General features: G+C 34.3%; 1 protein-coding gene across 1 annotated transcript; it reads left to right on the forward strand.

Moving 5' to 3' along the window:
- Positions 1 to 4913: 4913 nt before the first annotated feature.
- Positions 4914 to 11766, forward strand: LOC123918142 (F-box/LRR-repeat protein At4g14103-like). The gene is made up of 5 exons (XM_045970112.1): positions 4914 to 5056; positions 5208 to 6169; positions 6289 to 6527; positions 10782 to 10863; positions 11088 to 11766. The coding sequence occupies exons 2-5, from the start codon at positions 5231 to 5233 to the stop codon at positions 11286 to 11288; spliced, it is 1461 nt and encodes a 486-aa protein (XP_045826068.1). The 5' UTR covers positions 4914 to 5056; positions 5208 to 5230; the 3' UTR covers positions 11289 to 11766.
- The last annotated feature ends 2437 nt before the right edge of the window (positions 11767 to 14203 follow it).

A 14203-nucleotide genomic window follows, 5' to 3' on the forward strand; every position in this document is an offset into this window, starting at 1 on the left:
TACTTATGATGTGGACCGGACAAAATCCTAAGGTACTAGGGAGTTACTTTTTCCGTCCTACTGGTTACTCAAACATTGTGGACGACATTTTTATAACATCCGCTACTTAAGTAACGGATGTGTAAAAATAGGGCACGCGAGTAAACAGTAGGGTGACAAAAGTAGCTCCCAGGGTACTATTCGCCCAAGGTCCAACTTGCCTAAATGGACTGTCCGTCCATGGGTGACTAAAAGGGCCATTAAGAATAGTGCTTGACCAAGATATTTTTCCTTGAATATTGGATGGGATATAGACAAGCTCAATCAAATCCCTAGGATCATGGACCAAGACTATAGCACACATGGAATATACGCTCCAAGGGAGGCGAAAATTGCTCTTTAGGCCCTCTTATGTTGCTCACAGGGCCCCCAATTTGACTAAATTACCCCTTTGGACATTTCGGGTCATAGGTACCAAAATTGATTAATTTCGGTTTGCATCTACCGAAATGAACTTTTGATCAATGTTTTTCTTTCACTTCTTGGTCTTATCCTAGCATACATGGTGTGCCCAATTGTACGACTCAAAATAACTTGTTAAACCAAGAATGTGGATAACGTTCTGCAAATCTTGGAAGAAAAGCTTCCCTTTGTAGAGATAATTGAAGACCTGCCACAATCCTCATCAAAAACATCCATAAAAATGGAGCAACATAGAAGGCATATAAAAGCACAGACATAGCTCTTACTATTCCTATATATAATGCAGATTGAATAAATACCACCGCCATCTCCGAAGCATACATGCACCAATTATAAGTCGAGCTTTCAATTTCATAATCTGAGAAAAATGATCTCAAAATAATATAAACATTCTCAATTTTCATAAACTGGTATGAACTTTGTCAAGCTAGCTAGGCACTAAACTATATTGCTATCAACAAGAAAACAACAAACATGGTGCTATATTGCTATCCACTACTGAACATAACACTTTACATTCAAACAACAAGCAGAACTACCTCAGTAAAACAAAGATCATCCGCACCAATCAATCCCAAATGATTAATAAGGAATAGAAATGAATTGAAGCGTAAGATCAGAACCGAATTGAAACCGTCTGAATCGAAACATTTTCGGGAGATAAGAACCGAATTGTAGCGTTTTCGGTAAACCGAAGCCGAATCGAAGCGTTTTCGGTAGATAAGAACCAAATCAAAGCGTTTTCGGTAGACCGAAACCGAATCGAAGCGTTTTTGGTAGATAGAAACCAGATCTAAGGAAGATGAATATGAACAACAACAACAACAACCACAACTACAGCAGGGTGAACAATAACAACCAATCGAGGATGAAATGAATTGATTTTGTTTGCAGGGTGAACAACAACAACTCTATTTTGTTTGCAAGGAATTGATTTCCGTGTTTAGCGTTTTCGGTATCTATGCACTGAAATTAAGCGGTTTTGGGTTCTACAACCCGAATTCAAGTTATTGGGGGACTTGAGGCCAAATACAGGGGTATTTTGGGATTTTTGGAGGGCCTAAGGCAATCTTGGGGGTCTAAAGAGCAATTTTCAAGGAAGGCGGAACGGTTATCCCCACACTCTGGTGAGAGTATCTCGCCCAAGACTGTTACCCCAACCCAAGGCTTGTATATATGCTCTCCCTATTTCTGAAGATCTATCACTTTTCACATATTCACCTACTCTAATTCTTAGACCTAAAATCACCTTTAGCTAATTGTCAGTATCTCAGTTCCATACAGGAATATGATGCAAATGAATTTACATGTTGGATTACAACTTTTAAAAATATATTTATTGCTTTAATAAAAGACTAAATTACTCTTTTGTTTTTTCAACTAATTTGTTGGTTTTATTTTGGTCGTATAACTAATTGTTGTTACGTCTAGATCCCTTGATTATATTTATGTCAATTAAGTTGGTCTCTTTCGTCAAATTTTAACCTCAAAAGTTTAAAGTGAACCAAACCAAAAATCTCATAAAATTTCTTTTAATGTTAACCGTTTGAAATTTTTTTTTTTTATCAAAATGGAAGCCATTGGATTTTGTGGAATTGGACAACTTTGAAAATTAACAATCTCTCGAAGAGAGAAGACACATCACATCTTTATCCAAAACTTTATATTAGGTATAAGAGTCGCATCTCTTATATCCAAAACTCTTTTTATTCATAGCTAACATGGGTCTTAACCACTCATATTTACTATTTTTGATATTCTTAACATGTACCCTTAAAACATGTGGCAAATGTGAGTTAAGTCTCACATTGCTTAGAAAAGTCAAGGTCAAACACTTTATAAGTGAGAAGACCCGTAAATCTAATACCTTAAGGTTTTGGATTAAAGTGTGGTGTTTAACTCACTTGTAGAGTTGTTCTTATACTCAATGTGGATGATTCCCGACTACCTCCTCGTGACCCAACAAAACATACGCTAACATAATCCATTGTCAAGAATTCAATCGCAAAATAAATAAAATACTCCTCGAGATACATTCCTCGATATACTAATTGTTTTTTTTTTTGACGGAAAAATGCTTATCTCATTTCATTAATAATAATGTTGTAAATACAAGATGGTATAGTGATAAAATTATGGAAACTAGCTAAGGATGTAGCCGCCCCGGCAAGCCTATGAGCAACTTCATTTGCTTGTCTCCTAATGAACTTAACATCAGAGTTCACAAAATTAGAAGCTAGAATATTTCTACAATCATTTAAAATAGCACCAAGATCAGAGAGATAGGTTCTTTTACTGTAAAGACTGTCGACTATCTTTTTGCAATCCATTTCAAAATCAGTGTCATATAGCTGCATTCCTTCTACCCACTTGAGAGCATGCAGCAAGCCTATGGCTTCACCAATCTCCACTTCGACTATAGGTTCTATCCACTCTGTTCTCGCAGCCACAAACCTACCATGATCATCCCTTAAACACATACCAATTCCCACCTTGTTGCGATCTAGCGAAAAGGACGCATCTACATTACACTTGTATCTTCCATTTCTAGGCTTGGTCCAGACCGTTTGTTGAGGACTTGGCTGAGTTATATGGGCTGATTGACGGATCTGTTGTGCACTTCGCCAGGACGTGATTAAATGTTTAGCACGTTCAACCACAGTTTGGTCAGAATCAGTGACATCTTCCCACACTTTGTTATTCCTGCGCTTCCATATGCTCCACACTAATACACAAAACAATTCTTGCTGGTCTTTATTCAACCGGTGCAAAATTGAGAACAAATTTTCTGCAATATTGTTATTAGCAACCAGACTTGTACCGATATGAGCCCACAAACCTGCTTGCTGCCAGCACTGAATGCTTCTTGTACATGAGAACAATACATGCGTACTATCTTCGTCTCCATCGTTACAGACAACACAATGCATTGGACATTGTACTCCACGGCTATTAAGCTTCTTGCGTGTTGGTAAAACATCCCGACCAATGCGCCAAATAAGGTTCTTCACTTTTGGAGGAATTTTGGCATGCCAGATGTTATTCCATTGACCTGCAACACCGTGTCTGTCTTGATAACCTGCATCATTAACACATTGTTTGTAAGCACTGCGAACAGAATAAACACCGTCTTGTTCCAACTTCCATACTAGCTTGTCATCACGAACAGAAGCATAAAGAGGAGTCTGCATAATCCGTCTTAGAGTAATATTGTCAAAAATACCACGGATCTTGTCAAAATCCCATGTTTTTGAGTTGATCAACATGAGATCCTTTACTTTTGTAATATCACCAAACCGTTGCATGTCATAAGGTGTAGTAAGTGGCATGCCTTCCTTGAGCCAATGTTGCTCCCATATATTTATATGCTCGCCGGTACCAATAGTCCACCGGCACCCCCCTTTGACTAGTGATTTAGAACTCCATATACTCCTCCAGACATAGCTTGGGTTATGCCCGATGCTCGACTCGAAAAAATCACAATTTGGAAAATATTTAGCTTTGAGTAATTTTGTGACTAAGTTGCTTGGTCTTGTAATTAAATTCCAAGCTTGTTTGCCTAGCATGGCCATATTGAATGCTTGAAGGTTTTTGAAGCCCATACCACCATAATCTTTGCTCACCGAGAGTCATTCCCAAGAGAGCCAGTGTAAACCGCGACCGTTGTTACCACTATGACCCCACCAAAAAGAATTAAGCATCTTTTCTATGTCATCCAGTAAGGTTTTAGGGAGTAGAAAAATGCTCATCACATACGTTGGAATGGATTGCAAGATAGATTTAATCATGACTTCTCTGCCTGCTTGAGAGAGATGTCTACTACTCCAAGAGTTGATTTTCTTCCAAATTCTGTCCTTTATAAATTTAAAAGTTGACTTTTTGCTTCTACCAATCATGGATGGAAGGCCAAGGATTGAAAAAAAAAAAAAAGAAAAAGAAAAAAGAAATACTAATTGTTGTTACAACAAAAATTAATTGATTTTGCTCAAGGATTGAAAAGCCCCCTCACAATACATTCCTCAAATAATAATTATTGATAATACTCCCTCTGTCACATATTATAACAAAAAAGAAATTGATTTGAGTTATGATTTTTTTGTGTTCTTGAAATTTTTATTGGTAATTGATTATGGTTGAAAAAAGAGTAAATTAAACCCGTCCAATGTTATAACAAAAAAGAAAATCACTTTTTCTTGTCATAAATTTTATCAATTTTAAAATTTATTTTTACAAAATACCAAAAAAAATTATTTTTTACTTGTTATCATAAAATTTAATACAAATTACATTTAATTTACTTTTTCTTCGACCATAATCAATTACCAATAAAAAATTTAAGAACACAAAAAAATCATAACTCAAAACAATTTCTTTTTGTTAAATAATTAAATAATAAAAAAGTTTTGTACCAAAAAATAATAAAAAAATATAAAAAAGTTAGTAATTTCTTCATTAACAATTTAACATAGAAAAAACAAAAAGAACACCTTCTATGCTGCCTCGTCGTTATCCTCCGGCGTTCCATTCCACTCCTACAGACACAAACCAACCTGGATTTCATTTCCGATCTGTAAATCATCAGATCACAACTCAGGTATTCTAAATCTCATTCCCCTAAATCAATTCCATTTCTCTCCTTTTCTTTACCTAGGTTTTCTCTTCTCAATCGCAATTTCAAATCTCACCGTAGAATTTCTCAATTATTACTTCTTATGATTCAATTCTCTGTTCATTTTTATGCTCAGGTAAGGTAATTGTCTGAAAAACAATGTCGAATTCAGCGCCGGAAGATGAAATAACGATTCCTCCGAAATCGAAGAGATTAAGGCATGAAAATGAAGAAGATAAGCTGAGTGATTTACCAGATTGTGTTATTCTTCACATATTATCGTTTTTGAATGCCAAAGAAGTAGTTAGAACTTGCATTTTGTCCAAAAGGTTGAACAATTTTTGGAAACGTAGTCCTAATCTTGTATTGCATTCTACTGATTTTACTACTTTCAAGAGTTTTACTAAATTTGTTTCGAAGATTTTGTCTCTTCGCGATGGATCAATTGCGCTGCAAGCTCTTGATTTTGAACGTGTAGGTAGTATTGAGCCTCACTTGCTTAAGAGGATTGTGAACTATGCTTTTTCTCATAATGTTCAACGATTAGGAATATCGGTGAAAGGTGATATTTGTCACATTTTGCCTTGTATTTCTTCGTGTCGGACTTTAACTTCACTTAAGCTTTCCGTTTCTCCTAAAGGTCGGCATAATTATGGGAGAACGTTGTTTCCAAAATCTTTGGATTTGCCGGCATTAACCAGCTTACATCTAGGGAATTTCGCCTTTTGTGCTAGTGACAAAGGCCTAACTGAGCCGTTTTCGGCTTTTAACAAGTTGAATAGTTTGGTAATTGACAATTGTACGGTGAAGGATGCACAAATTCTCTGCATATCAAGTGAAACGCTTGTTAATTTGACTATGCGTAATCATTCTTCTGACCTTTACAAAATTGAACTATCTGCTCCAAGTCTTTGCACATTTGCTTTTACCGGAACCCCTTATCAAAAACTCTGTGGGAGCAATCTTTCTTCTGTTAAACAGGTGAATATTGATGCAGAAATGTTGTCAAACTATACGGAGCCTCCTTTGGTTTTACTTAGTTGGCTGCTAGAGTTTGCTAATATCAAATCGTTGACGGTCTCTGCAAGTACTCTTCAGGTGCCTTGGCATATTTTGAAGCTTTATTTCTTTGTTCACGTGATACTTTTTGTTTCTAACTATTGTCAAAAACCAATTGACTTGCATCAAACTAGTCCTAACTCATCCTCGTTGCTCAGGTTCTCTCGTTAATTCCTGATTTATTGAAGGATAAGCTCACTTCCTTGTGTAACTTGAAGTCACTCAAAGTACAACTGAAACCCCTTTCATATGGATTATCCATGACACTGAGAACTGCCAAGTTACAAAAAGAAGTTAAAGCAGGATCGGAACCATCTTCACCCATACCTGATGGAATAGTGGACTTTTTGATTCAAAACTCACCGTCGGCAGAAGTTGACATCATAGATTGCTCAAGGTGAAACTTGCATTCAACTCTTTAAACAGCGATTCTTATAACTGGTTTGGTTTTTGCTTCCTTCTCTGTTTCTATTTCCCTATGTATTTCTGGTTATAACTAATTATCTGTGGATAAATTATGAGTCCCTTAGGTAGAGAAATATATTGCTCATGCATACCAGTACAACTTGATAGACATATAGCCTGGCATTCATTCACTCTATTAATCGGATGCACTATATATGATACACTTTATCTGTTGTAACCATTAGAAGTTAGTTCAGTTACATTATGCGGAGTTGTTAGTTTCAGTTAGAAATGTTAAGATTCTGGTAGAACCTTGCACGAATATGTGCTCAATGCTCTCACAAGATTAATAAATCAGACCCAGTAATCTCTGAACACTAAATTCCTTCTTGTTCTCTCTGTGTGCATGTGTTCATATATATATATATATATATATATATATATATATATATATATATATATATATATATATATATATACACACACACACACACACACACTGCTAACATGGTAGCTAGATCTTACAAATCCTGATATATGGTGATCTATGTTTCATTCCACATCCTCCATCTCCACCGGGAGACGTACATTCATCCCTCTTACTGCTGAAGGAAGGTCCACATGCGGATCTACCATTGTCTAATTGGATTGCATTGACACTTAGCTTACTTTCATCTCCTAACTTGTCCACACACTCACCATCAAGATGGTGTAGAAGAACACAGTCAAAAACATAAGACAGATTGTCAAAATGTGGTTATCCTTACTGTCTCAAGCTTCTTTAGCTAAGTAATACTGAGACCATGCCTTTCACACTTTCATTTATCTTAATAATAAACTACCTTTGGTCCCATGAAGGCATGAACCCCAAGTTCCCTTACAAACGCTGTTGTGCATAACTCCATATTATGTATTTTGTAAAGTATTTGGCTGTGCTTATTTCCTAATAAAAAACAATATTGGTCCATCATGTACTTTTTTAGGTTATTCCCTATGTCACAAAGAGTATAATGTTGACTCTTCCGTGAGTCTAGGGATCTGTTTGGATAAGCAACTTATTTACAGCTTATAGCACAAGCACTTGTTATAGTGAGCACTTTTATATAAGCTTACATAAGCTATTTCTATAGCAAAAGATAAAATTAATTTAAATTGTTGTTGTATATGCTATAAGCTGTTTTCGTAAGCTATCTTGGAGAGCTTATGAAAATAAGCTGTTTTATTAATTCTCCCAAATAGTCTCACAAAATTTATGTCGGTTGATAAGCTCAAATAAGCCAATTCAAACTGGCCATAAGTCCCCACATGTTTCACCAAAAAGTCTTGGTCAAGTCAGTTTTCCCCAACCAAATGTATGCCTCTGGGTGTCATTCCCGCAGCCTGTACTCCTGTATTTTATATGCAGTCTTTCCCATGTTCCTCCTCCGCTTCCTCTCAATCTGTCTCTGCAACTACTCCACAACCTTCACCTTCTACTGCCCTGAGTACCATTGATCCCAACTACCCTGTTTCTTGTCCTACTTACTTTGTCTTTTCCCCTCTCTACTCATCACATGCAAGCACAGTCCTATTTTGGCATTGTAAATCCTCAACTTCACCCAACTTATTGCTTACTGCTGTCAAGCCTTCCTCTATTGAACCGACATTGTCCTCTTCCAATTGGAAAACTTCGATGCAGCTGGAATTTGATGCTCTTTGGTCCCTTATCATGGTTCAACCTTACATTCTCTCAAGGGAAATTTTGATTTTGGCGTAACCTTGCAGCCAGCCTCATCTCAGAATCCCTATTCCCTACTACATTTGTATTCATTTTGTTACGCAGAATAAAGAAGCATAGCTATCATTGCCTCATAACTCTTATGGGTTCATTCCTTTCTCAGGGATCTTCAAGTACTCTCCTCCACTTTGATTATCTATTGTGATAATCGCTACTTCTAACACAGCTTAAGTGGATGCTCCATAGCAAGGAGAGGTATTAACTATTAAGTGAGAGAAATTTAATGGTGTGGTGAAAGAAATCTTTATATTGAGGTGAGTGGCGGTTGGTTTCAAGAAAGGAAGAACTAATGCGTTTAAGAAATGCAAAAGCTAGAATCTGTGTATAATTGAATGATATTTGATAATTAGAATGTAGTTATTGGTGGTTTGGAAAAAAACAACTTTATTTTGAGATCAATGAAGGTATATGAAATGAAAGGAAGAGAGCTAATTCTTAGACGTTGAATAAAACAGGAATAAAGAACTACTTATTAGATGTTGGAGAAACACATAATCTAGAATCTTTGTGTATAAGTGAAACTGATACTCCTTGAAAATAAATATGTTTATAAGTTGTGCTTGGTGCTTGCCCTTCTTGAATCATGTCATGACTAGTTTGAATTTGCTTCTAGCTCATAGGAGCTTTGCAATGAGATAAAATACTAGCTCCTAGTGTAAGAAAAAATCTTGTGTGTGCTCTACAATACAATCACATGTAAGACCATTTCGAATTAGTATCTAGCTCATAGGACCTTTGTAACAATAGATAAGAAACTTGCACCAAATATTCCTTATAAGTTATTTGTAAATACAGGATCTCCGCGTAGACAAGCAAATTGACGGTATTATTTCAATTTCTGCAGACCTTTATAAAATTCACAGTCCTTGTAATATTATTTTATGTGCTTATTGTATAGTTTATCCAAACTGACCTATAATATTCTTTATAGTTGATCTTGTGATTTTCTTAGTCTATAACTAGTCTGTTAATGAAAAGTGGGAAGAAAAATGAACTGTAAATCTGCATGAAGCCAAAGTTTTAAGTCTCTTGTGTTTGCACATTGGGAGTTGCATATGATTTTGTTTCTAACAATATAAGAGCCTAAAATTGCAATATTCATCAGAAACTACTTGATTTACACGACCAAAAAATTTCTATAGTCAAAAGATGAACACGCTCATTATGAACAATATAGATGTTTTGATTAGTCGTGACTCGTAAGCTTGATAGTTGATACGAATATTAATGTGTAAGCATATGATATGTTAAAATATTTTAGAGTATCTTTTGCTTCTCTATCTGATACTAATGTGATAACTAACAAATCCATTTAATGTTATTATAAATTAAGGCGCTTTTATTATTGATGTTTGATGTTGTCTGGTACTAAATAAGTTTGTGAAATAACAATGGCTGGGTGTGAGGGTGTGGTAAATGCATGCGTCCTTTGGAAGTCAACAATGGCTGGGTGCATGGGTGTGGTAATTGCATCCTTAGGAAGTTGACTTGAGGAACTGTAATTATTAGGAAAACTTCCTAGTGATGGCAGTTCTTGAAGGATGAGTCATTGAACAATGCATGCATGGATACTTGATCAAATGCTGGAAATTTAATGAACATTATTATACAGTTTTTACTTTACATATGTATCATTTCTTTATATAATGGTGTGTGTGTGTGTGTGTGTGTATTCTAAGGTACTCATTTCAGATATCTGCTTAGGATGAGCTACAAAAATTTAGTTATTTACTTTCTTTTGGGTGCAAAATTACAACCAAAATTACAAAAATTTAGCTATTTACTTCTCTGTTGATTGGAAGTCTTTTTCATTCTTCAATGTTGGCTCTTTTTCAATTAAGGGGAAATTTAACGGGAAGATAAAATGAATTCTGAATGTTTTTAGTATAAATGTTTTGAAATTTAAAACTACTCTTCGCGTTTGCCATCATTGCACAACACCCTTCGCCATTGTCTCCAAATACTTTCCACCATCATCCTCTTTGCATGACATCCTTCATTAGTTCAAAAAAAATTGGTGTAATTGAAGGATGAAGTCAAAAGTTTGTATATTTTTTTTTGGTAGGGGATGGGTTTAGGAATCTTGGTATTGAAACACACAAAATGTAATCTATATATGAGGATTATTTTGATTGATATTTTGGGTTTTATTGTTTTGACGATTCTGGTGCAAATTATCATGGTCTTGATATTTTCATTTACTTCCCTTTTTATAAAAAAAATGGTCAGAACCTTAGTGCTAGGATATTAAATTACGCTTTCTTTTAGTTGCAGAATAAGGGTCTGTTTTGTTCAGTGGATGGGAGGGAATTTAACGGGAGGGAAGGAGAGGGGAAGGATTTTAAAATCATTGAGCTTATGCAAAGTTGTGGATGTTACTGTGTGAACAATCCTTTCAAGTTATATGGAGTTTTCAAGTTTGATACTTTATACTAACTAGGAATTTGTATTTATGTTGTGTGCATCAAGGTTTGGTGGCTCCTTTGACTATCTGCCTCCATTTCCCGTGTCTTCCATTTTTCCTCAATTCCTTCAGCCTTCTTCTCGCGAGGTATACTCCTTTTGCTTAAATTCGTATTATTAATGTTATTGGATAATACTATTGTTCAAATTTTATGGTTATGTAATGAATGTTGAGTTGTATGCTCCATAGAATATATGTTCAAATGTGTTTTGGATATGATTGTATCTTTAAAAATTATTATAGGTTGTATGCTTTATATTATGGTTAAATTATTCATAGATAATTGAACAAAAGCTTATTGTATATTCCAGTCTGTTGTGGATGACCTGCGCCAGCGGATACAACAGTTAGAGCAAGCGGTATTACAAGTGCAGCAGTATATTCAACTAGCCCATGAAGAGATATCTCGGGAGAGGGAGGAAATGTCTGCCATCCAAGGGCATATGTCGATGTTGTCAAAGACCCTTGCTGCCCTAAAACGGCAGATGCAGACTATGGGGCTCTGGCAATAATGTCAAGACGATCGGTGCCATTATCATAATGATGATGATAGATTTTAAGAATAGCTAAACACTTTTTTTCTTTCTCTCTCCACTTTGTAATACTGTTGCTTCGAGACTTTAAACTTTAGGTAACAAGCTTCGGGGCAGCTATAAGCTTTCGTAAACAACGGGGCTCATCTTAGGGAAAGCTATAACAAGCTTCGGGGCAAGCTACATAGGCTTTCAAACAATGGAACTCACCTCCACCTTCAGTAAAAATGTAGATGACGCTGCCCCTTAGCCTCCATTGCTGAATCCATTGGGTTGCAGAATCTTGAGAAAACTTGAGAATGTATTATATTGATTTATTTTTTTTGAGTCTGTAGCGCACGCACACATAGACAGAGTGAATTCAAGTTAATTGCTTATAACAAATAATTTAATTGCTTATAACAAAAAAGACATTATGTTGAGTACATTAATTATGGATGAATTTGACTCTTTAAAATTGATGTTGAATTCAAGTTTTCGAAATAACTATTGTTAGTTTTTATGTTTCTGTTTTCAGTTTGATGCATTTTATTTAAATTAAAAAAAAAAAAAGATGCATTTTATTTGTTCGGTCAGCTTTTTTTTATAAGTTCTGTTAAAAAAGAGTAAGTTCTGATGATGGTTACACAGTTTGAGGAGTTTACATAGTTCACTCATCTTACCCATGCGTCATCGATACCACTTAAGGATGTTATTTGCAATAAAACATTGCCATTGAATGTGTCGTTGTTTGCTTGGAGAATGTTAAATAACAGATTACCGATAAAAGATAATTTGATTCGACGAGGTGTGGTGCTCACTAACAGTGAACTTTGCTCAGGAGCAAAATTATAAATTGATTAGGTGTTCGTGGTCTTTTTTCTATCGTTATTACGGAACAAGCGGCTCAATTGTACTTCGTCTTTGTTAGGCAAGGAGGCGGATTCGGGGAGTACTTTGGTTAGCTAGTATTTAGTATCTTTGGAAAGCTAGAAATGACACGGTGTTCGCTCAAAATAACACCTCTCTAGAGGGCATGATTGATAAAGTGAAGGTTCTATCTTGGTGGTGGCTGAAACTACGTAAATTTTTTTTTGATTATAACATGCACATGTCACATGTGGTTGACTAAAAATAGAAAAATAAACTGAAACCGGTAACTAGGAAAAGGATAAAAGAAAGAGATGAGGTGGCTTTATAATATTGGTGTGTGGTTAAAGAGTGTGATAGAGAGCGTAACCCTGACGTTGCTCCCCTTGTTTATAGTTTTTTTTTTTCTTTTTTCTTTTCTCTTTCTTGTTTATAGATTTCCTCTCAGTTTCTTTCTTTCTTCCCCTATTAGATTTAGAGTTAGAGCACTATTTATTTTATTTTATTTTTATATAAAAAAATTATATTTAAGTATTATGTTATTTCTTTTGATAATTAATTTTTTATTATTTTCCCTTCTAGTTTATTTTTTATATTGGTTAAATAAAATTGGGTCTTGCTAACGAGTGCCCCCGGGGCACTCTTTAAGTATTCTATTTAAAGAAATTTTTTATTAAAAAAGTTAAATACTACAATTTTCAATGCGTTGACTTTACGCATTCTGATAAAAATTCTATAAAAAGTTTACTATTTAAGGCCTTAAAGAGTGCCCGGGGGCACTATTTAGCATTTGCCAATAAAATTTATGCACTATTGACCAAAAAAAATAAAAAATTATGTGCTTCATAACTAAATGACAAATTTTATTTTATCTTTTTTGCTAAGAGGGAGTCGGAAAATTTATTTTTGACAAAATCATCTTTATTAAATTTATTTTCTAGGTTCATTTGGTTGAATTAAAATTGTTTTAAAACTTGACAAAAAATATTATTGACTCATTTTTTAAGATAAAAGAATAAAGTAATTTACAAAACACGGTCTTGAGCATCAAATTTAGAGTATGGGATGCTGCAGATATTTCTAAATCCTTGCTTTGTTTGAAAGGACACAAACTGAACGATGAATATTGTTGGATTACCATTCTACCATTTACGTTCTTTGCTTTCCGTAAAAATACGTTCTTTCCTAGTGATGTAACGACCTTGTGGAATCAATATAAAGGAGTAATGTTTAAAACTCTCGAGGGAGCAAAGAAAGTTCGATTTCAATCTAGATCTAGAAGTTTGTTGCAAGGTTGTCAGAATTGAGTTTTTACGTCAATTGATTTAGTTTAAGGTGAAATCGAAAGGTAAACTCGTAGAGACGGTAGAGTTTACGTCATATATATCTCTGAAATTATGAATCTTATTTTTAGTCTAGAAATTTAAATGTAATGAATATTAATTAAATAAATATAAAAAAATAATATATTATTTATTTTAAATTATTAAAAAATCAATTTTAAATATTTGATAATTCATATTCCATTGATTTTCTCCCATTCTCATGAATTAATTATGACTATAATGGATTTCAATATTAAATATTGTTGGTGTTAGTTGAAAATATACATGCCGAAAAGTCCTTATTTTCTCAACAAATACCACCAACAATTATCTACCCATCAACATATCTTGTAAATAATATCTTTTTTTTTCCATTTATTAAATATGACTCTTTAAAACATGCATGTCATGTATAAATAACTATTATATATGATTGAAATATGAAGTGATTCTATTGTAAATTTTAACCCTAGTTATTTTATTTTTACGAAACTCCTATTACATTTATGTATCTATTATTTATTAAATAACTTATTATATTTAGATTGCATAAAATTTTGTAATATTATATTATTTTATCAAAATATAATTACTTATATGTTTCATTTGTCACATGTTTTCATCAATTCTTTTGTATTTTTTTCAATTTCTTATTTTGGCACACATTTATAAAAATAAGAGATATTGTTGGAAACGCATGAGTATTAAGAATTGTTATTT

This window comes from Trifolium pratense, linkage group LG3, assembly GCF_020283565.1.
Source record: "Trifolium pratense cultivar HEN17-A07 linkage group LG3, ARS_RC_1.1, whole genome shotgun sequence".
NCBI classification, from domain to species: Eukaryota; Viridiplantae; Streptophyta; class Magnoliopsida; order Fabales; family Fabaceae; genus Trifolium; species Trifolium pratense.